Source organism: Pongo abelii, chromosome 14 (genome assembly GCF_028885655.2).
Source record: "Pongo abelii isolate AG06213 chromosome 14, NHGRI_mPonAbe1-v2.0_pri, whole genome shotgun sequence".
Lineage (NCBI taxonomy): Eukaryota > Metazoa > Chordata > Mammalia > Primates > Hominidae > Pongo > Pongo abelii.
In genome coordinates, this window is record NC_071999.2 from 32,006,739 (window position 1) to 32,022,057 (window position 15,319).

General features: G+C 38.5%; 1 protein-coding gene across 5 annotated transcripts in view; it reads right to left on the reverse strand.

Moving 5' to 3' along the window:
• The window catches only part of USP12 (ubiquitin specific peptidase 12), a 210,002-nt gene that overhangs the window by 39,514 nt on the left and 155,169 nt on the right, over positions 1–15,319 (reverse strand). For all 5 annotated transcript variants that reach the window (XM_024230935.3, XM_063714866.1, XM_054528836.2 and 2 more), the window contains 3 exons: positions 9,865–10,094; positions 4,351–4,427; positions 4,150–4,233 (listed from right to left, as the gene is read on the reverse strand). In XM_024230935.3, coding sequence (XP_024086703.1) covers positions 4,150–4,233; positions 4,351–4,427; positions 9,865–10,094 — 391 coding nt within the window. The remainder of the gene's footprint in view (positions 1–4,149; positions 4,234–4,350; positions 4,428–9,864; positions 10,095–15,319) is intronic.

Genomic DNA, 15,319 nt, shown 5'->3' on the forward strand with positions numbered 1-15,319 from the left:
AATATGTGTATATACACACAAAACTGTTCATCAAAGCACTGTTTATAACAGTGTAAAAAATCTAAATTGTTAGATTTAGACAACTGGTAGATACATGGTACTATGGTATGTTCATACAAAAAAAAAATACTATGCAGCAGGCGTGATATCTAACTCCTGTAATTCCAGCTACACCAGAGGCTGAGGCAGGAGGACTGCTTGAGGCCAGGAGATCAAGATGAGCCTAGGCAACAAAGCAAGAGCCCGTCTATAAAAAATAAAATTCAATAAATTACTCAGGCACGGTGGCACACATCTGTAGTCCCAGCTACACAGAAGGCTGAGGTAGGAGGATCATTTAAGCCCAGGAGTCTGAAGCTACAGTGAGCTAAGATCGCACCACTGGACTCCAGCCTGGGTGACAGAGAGAGATCTTTTGTCTCTTTAAAAAAAAAAATACATATATATATATATATATATGCGCACATATACATATATTTCATATATATGCACATATACATATACATACACATACACATATATATATAATTACACACACACACAATGCAGCACCTCCTAAGAAGGATATAAAAACATTTTTTCATTAACATGGTTGCAATTTTTTAAGTGAAAGTTTCAAACTTGTACATAAAGTTTGATAGCATTTTAGGGACTATGTATATATACATACACACTTTAAAAATCTAAGATATACACAAAAATGTTAACATTTTATAGCTTTTATAGTGATTCTCGATTTACATTTATCTGTATTTTCTAATTTAATTACAAAGAATATACATTCTTCATGTATTTTCTAATACATTAAAATTTCATGTCTTTAAAACAAAGAGCTCGATTTTACAGACAATTCTCAATTACTCGCATGTGATTACTTGTATAACTATCATTCTAGGGAAAGGGTGGCTTTTACTCACAGATGGGCCTTCCTCCCTATAGTCAGTAAAGTCTGAAAGTTGTATTTCTCTTAGCTACATTTAGTCCCTGACTCTTACTTATCCAACGGTCTTAGGTACTTTCTAAGGCATTTTCAGGATGAATGCAATGCTTCAGCCCCTATCCCTCTGATTAAACTTCTTTGAGGTGCTCCCCATCATATGCACTAATGGACAGAAACAGTGAGTAATCTGTTTTGATTCTGTGGTCCATTACCAAAAACACTTTCCTTCCTAGGAAATGTCTGTGTCCAAAACAAAAATATAATCACTGAAAAATCTGAGCTCTTCCCCTCTCTTAATGAACAACTCAGTTCAACTATTTGATGGGGCCAAATAACACAGACATCTGTACAGGCAGGAGAGGGGGAAGCCAAAGCAGAGGGGAAAGGTTGTGTGTGTGTGTGTGTGTGTGTGTGTGTGTGTGAGAAAGGTGTGTGTGTGTGTGTGTGTGTGTGTGTGTGTGTGTCTGCGTGTGTGTACGTACAAGGAGTGGGGGCAGGAAGGCAGAGAGAATAAGCTGGGTTACCAAAAGGTGCACCGACCAAATAAGTAAATATAGTGGGGAAGGATGTGTGTGTGTGTGTTTGTGTTTATGTGTGTGTGCGTGTGCATGCGCGTCTGCATGCAGGGAGTGGGGGCAGGAAGGCAGAGAGAATAAGCTGGGTTACCTAAAGGTGCAATGACCAAATAAGTAAATCTAGTAAGGATAATAGCAGCCAACTGTACTGTCGGAGAAAGGAATTACAAATACTATGGTGGTGGCTACAAGATTATCACTGTGTATTCATGGTTTTCAATACAGATAAAGAGATCAACAGATGTAGAAGAGAAATAAATGCAGATGTGAAAAGTGTGTGCGTATTTATAAATACTCATCTATCCTCTAGCTCTGCTCACTAAGCGGTCAGGAACAATGACATCCCAATAGCAACGAGCACAACTGTACAAGGTCCTAGTTTATTGTTTTCCCTAAGAGAAACCAGGGCTCCTTGGAGAAATGGCTTGTTCCAGAGTAGAGACAAAGAAAGAGCAAAATGAGCCTGAACAGCTTGAGTAAGAAAGGAAAGAAATACTGGAGAATGATTGGGCACATCAAGAAGAGAGGAGCCAGCTTGGAGGAGCTCCCCCTGGCCAGACTGGAGATAATGTGAGCATGGAAGTAAGCATGCTAATGGATAACAATCCACTGAAAAAAACAGGAACCTTTGGGTCCACTGTAAGATTTTAAAAGTGAATAAAATGAAAGTTCAATGAAGAACGAAATATTTGCAATCTCAGAATACTTCTACATAAAATACTTCTAAATTACAATGAGAAAAAGTAAAGATTAACAGTGAAGAACTCTGTAAAACATCTGGGGAACATTCACTCAAATGTCCAGTAACAGCCAAGAACAGTAATGGGAGGTTCAGAAAAGGATTCACATGGCCTCAAACTATCCTTAGAAAGGCCTGCTTGCGGCCGGGCGCAGTGGCTCACGCCTGTAATCCCAGCACTTTGGGAGGCCGAGGCGGGCGGATCACGAGGTCAGGAGGTCAAGACCATCCTAACACAGTGAAACCCCGTCTCTACTAAAAATACAAAAAATTAGCCAGGCGCGGTGGCGGGGGCCTGTAGTCCCAGCTACTCGGGAGGCTGAGGCAGGAGAAGGGCGTGAACCCGGGGGGCGGAGCTTGCAGTGAGCCAAGATTGCACCACTGCACTCCAGCCTGGGTGACAGAGCAAGACTCCACCTCCAAAAAATAAAAAAAAGGGCTGCTTGCATGGATGGTCCTTTTTAGCATCTGGAAACTTGGATTTTGGACATGTTCCCACCATTCGCCAAATAATAAGAGTGTCTGGCTGTGCCTAAATTGTTTGAACAAACAAGACAGTTTATGCTGAACTCTTGCTTTCTTTCTGGGAGTCTGGAATTTGGGGGCATGGTAGGCAGAGGGTACCTACATGACTAGCCCCAAATAAAAACTCAGGGCACTCAGTCTGTAATGAGCTTCCTGTGCTGTCACAATTCAGTGTGGGAAGAATTAATAGCCTTTTGTGACTCCACTGGGGCACTGACTTCTGGGTGCTTGCCTGGCTTTCTCTTTGCTGACTGTGTTTTGTATCCCATCCCTGTAATAAATCTTAGCTGTGAGCACGCTTGGATGTTGAGCACTGTGAGTCCTTCTAGGAAATCACCTGTCCTAGGAGTGATCTTGGGGATACTCCAACACATGGCACAAATCAAGTCACATATGCTACTTAACAGGACATGATGAGAAAAACACTGTAAGATTCCTGTCCAAGATACATAACCTGAATCTAATCACAGGAAAACAAGGCAAACTCCAATGAGGGACATTCTACAAAATAACTAACTTATGATTATCAAAAGTCAAGTATCATTAATGTCAAGAAAGGACTGAGAAACTGTCCCAAATTGAAAAAGACTAAAAAGACTGAATGCTAAATGTAATGTGGGATTCTGGACAGAATCCTTCTCCTATAAAGGACATTACTGGTACATCCTGTGATACCAAAATAAGGTTTGCAGTAACAGTAGCATGTCAATGTTACTTTCTGGATTTGGATGGATGTGCACACATAGGAAAATGTCCCTGTTGCTGGGAAATAGCTATTAAAGTGCCAGGGGCCATGAGGTACATATCAGTAACTTATTTTCAAATGGTTTAGGGTAAAAAAGCTTTCCTGGTCTATTCATGCAACTTTTCTCTGAGTTTGAGACTGTTTCAAAATAAGAAGTAACGATGATGATGATGTTTATTATTCCGTTTATTGATACCAAACCAGTCTTACAATAACATGCTAACAGAATGTACAACATCCTATGTAGGAAAAGCAGAAACTGGGGGTGTGGGGGATGGGCAATGGGGAGTGCTATCTCCCTCAACCCTCTTCACCAAGAAAAAAGTTTACATCATCAGGAAAGCTTCAAAGCCAAATATTTTTACTGTACTGGTTTATGATGATTAAATAATCGCCAGACATAGGAAATCACTTCAGGGTACACAGTTTTTGTAAATGAAACACTGAGTAGAATATCATTTACCTAGTAATACTTAATGAACATTAACTGTTAGTGATAGAATTAAGAATTTTTACTCAATGTAAATTTTCCTAGATTGTTTTTCTAAGCCCATCTTCAACGTCAATTACAAAAAAAAAAAAAAAAAAAAAAAATCACTTAAAAATCCATAAAACACTAAATTACCGTTTGTGTGCTTCCTGTTTGCTGCGACACTCTTCACAGTAATACTTGTATTCACTGCACAGAGTTTCTGTGTTGCTGAAACCCCTGTGTGAAATTCAAAACAAATTTATTTTGTAGATACCAGGAAATCATGTATCCATTAAAAAATATTCCAGACTAAAAATAATTCTTAAATTTCAAACTAAATAATTCTACATATACCTTAAGCAGTGAGTAATTGATGTATTTTGTTCCACGTCAACAGAAAGGTCTAAAAAATCTTCATCTTTGCTGCTTATCTGTAAAAATAGAGAATTGTCTTTGATTTTTTCAAATACTAGTAAACCACAGTTCCCAATTAACAGAATTAAATGCATTCTATTATTATTAGTAAGTAAACAATTCTTGTCCCTCAAGTTCAAAAGAAAACTACTTAATTTGGATTATCCAAAAGGACACTGAATAAATAACCCCTACCAGATGTATAAATAAAACACCAAAGTACACTTTTGACTGACTCTCACTGGCAAAGGCTAGTATGATGTGAGAGTTCATGACTTTCCAAAGTCTTTGTGTTATTTTAAAGCATGAAATAAACTGTACCATATACCCTGATTCTTAAAAAAACATAGGCCAAGACTGAATAAAAATGCTTCACACAGGACAGGATATCTGTATTGTTTCGTCATTAAAAAAAAAAAATTTAGCCCAAAATGTTACATTACATTCTTCATTTGTGACTGACTTTATTTCCCCTAAAAATTTAATATAAAGTTTTGTTTGATTTACGGGTAAATAATCTTATAAAGTTATCACTTGCTCATGTGAACTGGAATAGGACAGAACTTTAGACATAAATCTTCCCAGCTATTTCTTTCAGCAAGTCCATCCTGAAGGTACATGTGCAACAGGAGATACATCTGACTCAGCAACCTGTGCCTCTCCACTCAGCTAAGCAAATGCTTTCCCATTTTAATACTAAATCAAGATTATTATTAGTACGTAGAGTTGTTCATAGAACTCAGTAAGTTGTCACAGAACATGTGACTGTACAAAGTATGTATTTATGCAAATATAAGTAAACCAGGGTACTGTGCATAGCGTATTTTAGACAGTTGAAGGGAGTTCCAATGGTGATTTTGACTTTCCTTGACTTCAACATTAAGCTAACCGTAGGACCGAAACCCCTTCTCTAAGATGCCATTCCACTGACTGTACGATGGAAGATACAGCAACACTACAAGATAACTGACGTGTGTCTCAAAAAGTCTGGTGAAAAAGAAGGGGGAACACAGACAACTCAGAGAGAAAAAAAGAGGACATGATATGTTTAAGGAAAACACATCAATTTTGTAGAAAAGTGGGTAGGGTGACAAGAGATAGTATGGCAGAGGTAGGCTAAAGCCAGATCAGGCCGGAATTTACATGTAAGCTATAGAGAAGTAAAAGTTACACAGTCTGGTGTTTCTCAAAATCAATTTTGTATTCCTCAAAATGAAGTCCTCAGACACTGCCTCAGGGGTCTTCATTTGAAATGTTCCTTTTATGATCATGTAAAAATCTAGACACAAGGATGCTCTAGATCACCTGGGTGCATGAGTTACTACGTTTATATTTGCGATAGAGTTGGTGCCAAGTGGTCATCAAGTAGGGCAGTATTTCACTTTTCAAAGTGGTTGTAAAGACATCTGGCTGCTATTGGACTAATATGTCCTAATGTCATGTCATGCACAATATGGGGAGATCCCAGTCTAAAACTCAGGGAAGAAGTCTAGGGTGGAGATCTGGAGTTGAGACTCATCAGCACATGTGATAATAAAATGGAACATGATCATGATCCTCCCAATTCAGAGTGAGAAGCAACCGACAATGAAACCCTGGGGAACACCCACATTTAAAGAATGGAAAAAGAGAAGCCAAGGAATGAGACTGAAAAGGAACCCTCATAGAGAACACAAGAAAAGGGTGTTATAGATACCAGCTTCCTACCACCTGAGACATTACCAATTGCATTTCTAAAATACAAGCATGAGCTCCTCCAGGAAGCCCGTCCCTCACCTGTCCAAATCCTTCCCACTCCCACCTGGATTAGGTCTACTATTCTCTGGCTGGCACGGCATCCTGTGCATACACATACGATAACACACTGTACTGGAATTGCCTGAACACTGGTTTGCCAGTCTTCATTACCATAGGAGTATCTTGTGATCAGAGGCTTATGTCTTACTCATCTTCTACCATCTTCTACCTGGCACAGTTGGTGCTTAGCACCCCCCAAAATGAATACTTAAATATAAATCTAACAAAACATGCATGGCATTGATATGAGGAAGAACTACCAAACTCCAATGAAAGACAGCAAAAAAAGTGGTAAATAAGGGGAGACAGTGCAGGTACTTGGATAAGAAGACTCAACTTTGTCAAGATATCATTTTTTCCCAACTTGATCTATAGGTTCAGCAAAATCCTTATCAAAATCCCAGCAAGTTATTTTGTGGATATCGACAAACTTGATTCTAAAGTTTACATGGAGAGGCAAAAGACTCAGAATAGCCAACAAAATATTGAAGAAGAACAGTCAGAGGACTGAGACTACCTGACTTTAAGACTTACTCTAAAGCTATGGTAATCAAGACAGCGTGGTAGTGGGGAAAGAACAGATATACGGACCAACAGGACCGAGGAGAGTGACCAGAAACACACTCACACAAATAAGAGTCAACTCATCTTTGACAAAGGAGCAAAGGTAATTCAATAGAGAAAGAATTGTCTTTTCAACAAATGATGCTGAAGCAGATGGACACCCACATGCAAAAAAATTAACCCAGAATAAACCTTATAATACCTTATACAGAAATTAACTCAAAAAGGATCATAGACTTAAATATAAAATGAAAAACTATGTAATTCCTAGATAACATAGGAGAAATTCTAAGGGACCTTTAGTTTATTGATGACTTTTTAGATACAACACCAAAAGTATAATGCATGAAAGAAAAAGTTGGACTTCATTAAAATTAAAAACTGATAATTAAAACATTAAAAACTTCTGCTCTGCCAGCCAGGCCCGGTGGCTCACGCCTGTAATTCCAGCACTTTGGGAGGCCAAGGTGGGTGGATCACTTGAGGTCGGGAGTTCAAGACCAGTCTGACCAACACGGAGAAACCCCGTCTCTACTAAAATTACAAAATTAGCCGGGCGTGGTGGCACATGCCTGTAATTCCAGCTACTAGGGAGGCTGACGCAAGAGAATCACTTGAACCCGGGAGGCAGAGGTTGCGGTGAGCCACTGCACTCCAGTCTGGGCAACAAGAGTGAAACTCCATCTCAAAAAAAAAAACTTCCGCTCTGCCAAAAACAGTGTTAAAAGAATGAAAAACAAGTCACGGACTGGGAGAAAATATTTGCCAAAGACCCACCTGATTATAAACCAGTATCCAAAATTATACCCGAAAAACAAACCCACTTAAAATTCGACAATACTCAAAGAAAAACAGCCTGATTAAAAAATGGACAAAAGATCTGGACACATCACTAAAGAGATATAGATGATAAATAAGCAGACAAAAACATGATCAACATCATACGTCATTAGGGCCTTGCAAATTAACATGAGATAACACTACACACTTATTAGAATGGCCAAAATCCAACTGACAACACCAAATGTCAGCAAGGATGTGGAGAAACAAGAACTCTCATTCACTGCTGGTAAGAAGGAAAAATGGTACATACAGCCACTGTGGAAGACAGAATGTTGGTTTCTTATCAAACTAAATATACTCTTACCATACAATCCAGTGATCATGCTCCTTGATATTTACACAAAGGAAGTAAAAACTCACATCCACACAAAAACCTGCACACAAATGTTTATAGCAGCTTTATTCATAATTGGCAAAACTTGGAAGCAACCAAGACGTCCTTCAGTAAGTAAATGAACTTTTAAAAACTGCAGCACATCCATACAGTGGAAATGCTGCTCAGCCAAAAATAAAGGAAATAAGTTATCAAACCTTAAAAAGACATGGAAGAACCTTAAATGCATATTGCTAAGTGGAAGAAGCTAATCCAAACAGGCTGCATACTATATGATTTCAACTACACAATATTCTGGAAAAGGCAAAACTATGGAGACTTTACAGTACTCTTAGCTTTCTTGCTTGTGGACCCTCTTTTCCAATGTTATTAAAAACTAGCAGCGTAACTGTCACAGTAAAGATCAGATCAGGCAAAATCATAAATGCATGCTAAATCTTGGGCCAGATTTTGATGAGGAGGGAGGTATTTGTGTCTCCCCACAGACTGCCTACTAATTGCAAGGGGATTTAAAAAAAAAAGTCATCATAAAGTGGAGAAACTAGCCCAGCACGGTGGATCATGTCTGTAATCCCAACACTCTGGGAGGCTGAGGCAGGTGAGTTACTTGAGGGCAGGAGTTCAAGACCAGCCTGGGTAACACAGCAAGACTCTGTCTCAAAAAAGTTTAAAAACTAGCTGGGGGTGATGGCATGCACTGTAGTCCTAGTTACTCAGAAGGCTGAGGCAGAAGGATCACTTGAGCCCAGGAGTCTTGAGGCTATAATGATCTATAACAGTGTCACTGCACTAAAGCCTGGGCGACAGAGCAAGAACTTATGTCCAAATAAATAAATCAAATGGAGAAACACCACCACCTTGACTGGGTGATCAAAAATTAATTTCACCAACAAGAGGCAGATGGATATTGTGTGCCTACAGATGTTATGCCCCGAGAAAAACACAACATGAATGATGTATTATTATTAGCCATGAATGCATAACCTGCATCTAATTAGGAAGAAACATCAGAGAAACTAAATATGAGAACATCTGATTTTAAAAAGGTGAGGGAGGCATATTCTAAAAAAAAAAGACCATGTAAATGTTTGAGGTTAAAGAAGGCTAAAGAAACAACTAAATGCAATGTCCCCCTCTAAATTGGATTCTGTACTGAATAGGTAAAATGCTATAAAGAACATGACTGGCCGGGCATAATGGCTCACACCTGTAATCCCAGAACTTTGAGAGGCCAAGGTGGAAAGACTGCTTGAGCCCAGGAGTTCAAGACCAGCCTGAGCAACACAGTAAGACCCCTGTCTCTACAAAAGATAAAAATTTAAAAATTAGCTGGGCATGGTGGCATGTGCTGGTGGCCCTTGCTACTTATGAGGCTTAGATGGAAGGACTGCTTGAGCCCAGGAAGTCGAGGCTACAGTGAGCTGAGATTGGGCCACTGCGCTCCAGCCTGGGTGTAACAATTTTCAAGCTTCATCTTTACAAAGTGTCCAGCAAGTGGGATATTTTCCCCTCCTTGAGGGTACACTGTATGCTTTAGTTTTTATCCCAACAATGGATACTAAAGGTAATCATAGAAAAAGGAAAAACAAATTAATATGCCTCCCTGATCTGTATGATCCCATGAGATTATGTCCTAAGACATAATTTCCACAACATGGTTCTATGGCCTCCTAAACTGAAAGAAAATCAAACAGTTCAAGCTACAGTAAGTATCTATCACCTCAGGTATTCATTGTCAATAAGCAACATTATATAAGAATACAGACAGATTCCTTTTAACTGAAAAATACATCTTTAACTCCTATACCTAAGAAATTACAACTTTCAAGTTCATCTTCCATTCTGTCTTTCCCAAAGAACAACCTTTAACGTAGTAATTCAATTTTTCTCTATAAAAAATTGTATGATATACTTACAGTTTCACAAGTAAGACATCTGGTTTCATTAGTTAATGTTCCCTGAAAAATCTCATGAACCCACGTTGGGTCTGGTGTGCTGTTATTATTTTCATTATCAATATTACCATTAGGTAAGCGACCATTTTGTTTTTCCTGCTTTCTCTCTTCTTGTAAAATATCAGCAATTGTATTTAGTAGGTAATTTAAGAATTCATGGGCATCTTGTTGCATGTAGTTGTCAAAAAGCTCTAAAAATAAAAACATAATATTAGAGAATTATTTCAGAATTCATAACTTCATAAAAAACCAATTTATAAAATAATATCTAGTATTGGATCAGAACTAAAATATAAATGCACAATGTTTTTGTAATGTATAACAAATAACTTTCACATCTAAAACTTTTATCTGTATTTGGGGAAAATGTAAAATTAATTAAAATCTTGTTTAAAAATACCACTAATTGATCCTGAGAAAAGGGCAAAACCTATCCTTATATATTAGCATAACAGATACTCAGAATTTAAGAAGAAATTGCTTATTAGCTTACCTAACTTATTATTCCACAAATATTTCAACTTGGCAAGCTTTAAAGCAGAAGTTGGACAACCATTTGCCAATGCCAAGCCAACTGCTTTAGACCCACAAAGTTTATCAAAAATAAATTACTGAACCATACATCCCAGGGATTCTGATTTAGTTGATAAGGGGTAAGGCCAGAATGTGGGGCTTTTCAAAGCTCCTCCAACTAACTCTGATGTAGAGTCAGGTTTAAGAATCATGTTATCAAGAATTATCTATATAATCCAGATAATCTCAAGTCCCTTCCAAATGTGAGACTTTATAATTCCACAAAACGTTCCCTGCAGTTACACAAATGAGTAAATATAACTGAAATACTGGTGGTGCTAACATCAAGCGTGCTTTGCCCTGTGCTTGGCAATATACAACTCCACCACAGAACAGTAAGGACTTTAGAGGCAGTATTTCATTTGATCCCCAACAACCATGTAATATTGTTATTAACTTTATTTGTAAACATGAAAATGGGACGAGAGAGAGTATAGTCACACTGCCAAGAAATGGCAGAGCCAGGATTCAAACTGGGCAGCCTGACTCCACCATGCCACACACAAAGTAATGCCCAGTGTGAGCCCACACACAAGAACATACGTGAATTGGTCAATAAAATGCATTGAGAAAAATTACCTATTTAGGACATTTTATTTTAGATCCTCAATGTACATTTAATAAGTTCCAGAAAGATTTTACATTTTAAAAATGAATGCATACAAATTTAGAAAACAATTTAGGGAAAGTCTAAGATAAAAGGAATTAACAATTACATTTTAGAAGAGATACAGATATGACTACATAAAATTAAGTTCTATGTATTAGAAATCTTTAAAAAAGTTTTTAAAAAAGTGAAACCTGAAAATTATTAACATTTTCAACATATAAAAGCAAATCTCATATAAAAGAAAACCAAAGTGGGCAATCTTATAAATGGCAATCAATTTATAAGAAAAAAAAATCAAAAGGCTAAGAAACATGAGAAAATGTTCAATCCCATGGTAAGTTTAAAAAAAAAAAAGCAGACCGAGTGCAGTGGCTCATGCCTATAATCCAGCACTCTGGGAGGCCAAGGCAGGTGGATCACCTGAGGTAAAGAGTTTGAGACCAGCCTGGCCAACATGGTGAAAGTCCATCTCTACTAAATACAAAAAATTCATCGGGCATGGTGGCACACGCCTGTAATCCCAGCTACTTGGGAAGCTGAGGCAGAAGAATCGCTTGAACCCGGGAGGTGGAGTTTGCAGTGAGCCGAGATTGCGCCATTGCACTCCAGCCTGGGCAACAAGAGCAAAACTCCATCTCAAAAACAACAATAACAAAACAGAATACCATCTTTCTTTGCAAAGTTATTGTAAAAACAGAAAGGGAGTGAGTGAAGCTATTTATGGGGGTGGGGGGGGCACAGCTGCTAGAGCAAGGCTATCTGGGTTGGTGCTATGGTTCTACCTCTAACTGCATGCGTGGCATAGGCAACTTATTCAACCTCCCTGTTCCATAATTCCTCATCTGAAAAACGGGGCTCACAGCAGTACCTATACCTCACAAGGCTGGTAGGAAGATTAAAAGTGCTTAGAATACAACAATAGGTTTTGTATTCTGTTCAACAACAACCACAGTAACAATATTGGCAATATCACTACATGTTGAATATCCTTTATCCAAAATGCTTGGTATCAGCAGTGGTTGGGACTTCAGACTGCTTCAGATTTGAGAATATTTTCATATACATAATGAGATATTTTGGGGATGGGACTCAAATCTAAACATGAAATTCATTTGTTTCATATACACCTTATAGCCTGGAGGTAACTTTATATAGTACTTTTTTTTTTTTTTTGAGATGGGAGTTTTGCTCTTGTTGCCCAGGATGGAGTGCAACTTCATATAGTATTTTTAAAAACTTTGTGCAGGGAACTAAATTTGTGTACACTGAACCATCAGAAAGTAAAGTTGTTACTACCTCAGCCACCCATGTGGCATCATGCAGCTCAAAAAGTTTCAGATTTCTGGATTACGGATGCTCAACCTATATAATTGTTGTTGCTACTGAACAGGATACAAAACACATCAAAGACTGACTATGTAAAAATTATGAACTTCTGTATGGCAAAGTCAACATAAATGAAGTGACAAACAAGGATAATTATTTGCATATTAATATCCAGACTATGTAAAGATTTAATATACAGAATATTAAAAAAAAAAAAACTTTACAAAACAAGAAAAAAAAATTTAAAAACTGGCAAAGGAAAATAATAGCCAATTCAGAGTAGAAATACAAATGTCTAAATAATACATGACAAGGGACTGGGAAATAACAATTAAAACAATGACAAAATATCATTTTGCCCATCACTTTGGCAAAATAAAAATTGACTTAGTGTCCATCCAGTGTTAGCTTGAGTACGCAGAAGTGGACATTCTCAACTGTTGCTGCTGGGAGTATAAACTGGCATGGCACATTGTAAAGGCAATTTTGGTAACAGATTTAAAAAAATGCAACCTAGTTCTCCCAGGTATCGATGCCAGGGGTAAGTATCCATGCACGTACTGAAACAAGCATAAATACAGCTGCTTATTTATAACAGCAGAAGTCTGAAAATATCCTAAATGTTTATCAACAGGAGAATGATTTATTTAAATTATGCTATAATTTTGTTAGGGAATGCTGGGCAACGGTTAAAATGGAAACAGTTCCATTGAATTAACATGGCAAAACTTCCAAGACAGAAAGTGAAACAAGGATGCTGAACACATGTGGATCCCACTCATGAAAAACAAACAATCGGCTGGGAGCAGTGGCTCATGTCTGTAATCCCAGCACTTTGTGAGTCTGAGGCGGGCAGATCACCTGAGGTCAGGAGTTTCGAGACCAGCCTGACCAACATGGTGAAACCCCCATCTCTACTAAAAATACAAAAATTAGCCAGGCATGGTGGTGGGCGCCCATAATCCCAGCTACTCGGGAAGCTGAGGCACAAAAATCACTTGAGCCCGGGAGGCGGAGGTTGCAGTGAACCAAGATCGCACCACTGCACTATAGCCTGGGCGACAAAGAGAGACTCTGTCTCACAAAAAAGAAAGAAAGAAAAAGAAACCACCACTGTAAGTTCCCATAAAATGTAACTGTGGCTTCCTATTTGGACATATATATTTAAATGCATAGAAAAGGGTTTGGTAGGATCAAGGTATTTCAAAGGAAGACGAGATTGAGGAGCTGGGGAGGAAGCAAAGCACTCAGGGAAACTTCTAGGTTTGTTTGGTACTGAAATGTTATTGTAAGAATGTATGCATGTATTATTTGTATGCTTAAAAATACAATAGAGCTTTCCATACAAAAAGTCCACTTCCTCGCTCCCTGTCACTGCCTGTTACACATTCCTTTTTTTTTTTAAGAGATGGGGGTCTCGCTATGTTGTCCAGGCTGATCTTGAACTCCTAGGCTCAAGCAATCTGCCTGTCTGTTGCATATTCTTCATATACAATTACTTGCCAAACCCTTTCAATTTTTAAAGTTCATTTCCTGCATGTCTAGTCTGTTCCATTTCCATTTAAATCTACCTAGTTCAAGTCAGCTCCCTTCACTTAACCCACTAAGTCTCCTTTCCTTCAGTTTCACACTGCAAATAGACAAGTTTAATTTATAGACCCTGAATCTTTCTCCCCAGGAATTTTCCCTGACATTTCTTGCATTACATGGTAAAATTCACAATAATTTTTTTCATGTTCATTATTTAGTTATTTTCATATATCCAAATCCATTCCACAAATTTGGGTCTCAAATCAAATACAATAATATTAAGAATACAACTGAAGCCACAGTTCACTTCTCTGCTGTAAGTTTAGCCTGAGGGACCCATTAGCCTTTAGCAAAATCCCCATGTTATGTTTAAAAACAATAAAAGTCATGAGTTCTAAGAGCTCCGTACTAGTCTACATGGATTTAACAACTAATCTTGAATTTGGTACACTGTGTGTGGGTTTTTGTCCACAAGAGATAGTAGATCTAAAGCACTGGAACACCATTCCCCTCTCCCTGCTCAGAGCAGAAGTCTATGCAACCTCTCTCAACACTGAGACAGCCTGCAACTCAAAAATCTTCTCAGCAGTCCACTCCATCCCTCCGAGGCTGGGCCAAGTCATGCATAGAACCTTGCATGGTTCCACCAGTTGGAAAAGTCTAGACCACAGCTGAGCTAACTGAAGCAAATTATCTAACCTTGCCCTTCAATGCAATAATCCTCCGTCCCTGAAAATAATAACCATTTCCCTTCTCAACCTCAATCTCCTATCCTCTACTACTCTCATTTGCTTATTGTACCTTAGTTCCTTTCTCATCCTTGGGATTTTCTTTGTTCCCAACCCTTTCTAAGTTGCTACTTCTAGGTCTCGCATTCTGTTCTAAACAAACTCCCTCGCCTTATCAACCTTTGGCATTTTCTAGTTTCCTACTGCTACTTGCTCTCAATCACAAAAGTGCCCAAGATACAGACATACTATGACCCTCAACCCTCCTCTCTCTGAGGTTATCTCCCAACCTCCTCCTCATCCACTGATGACCTGATTCACGGTTTCTCTCTCCACTTTGCCTCCTGCACCAACCTTGACATGTCAGTGTCTAGGCAGCTTCCTGATGTGCATGCACCTCAATCCCTTACAATTCAAGAACGTTTGTCTCTCACTCACCCACCCATTTCCGGGTCACAAATCTGGAACCACCCACCTCAAACAGGTCCACTAAGACAAGCAGTGGAAGATAATTATGCTAAAGTTGAGTTGAGGGGCTTAAGAAAAGTTGGAAACCACCTGGAAAAGTCCTAGAGGAATCTAAAAAGAAGAATAATCAGGGAGAACTAGTAAAAAGATTTTATAAACACTTTTGAGGACCTAGTTAAGG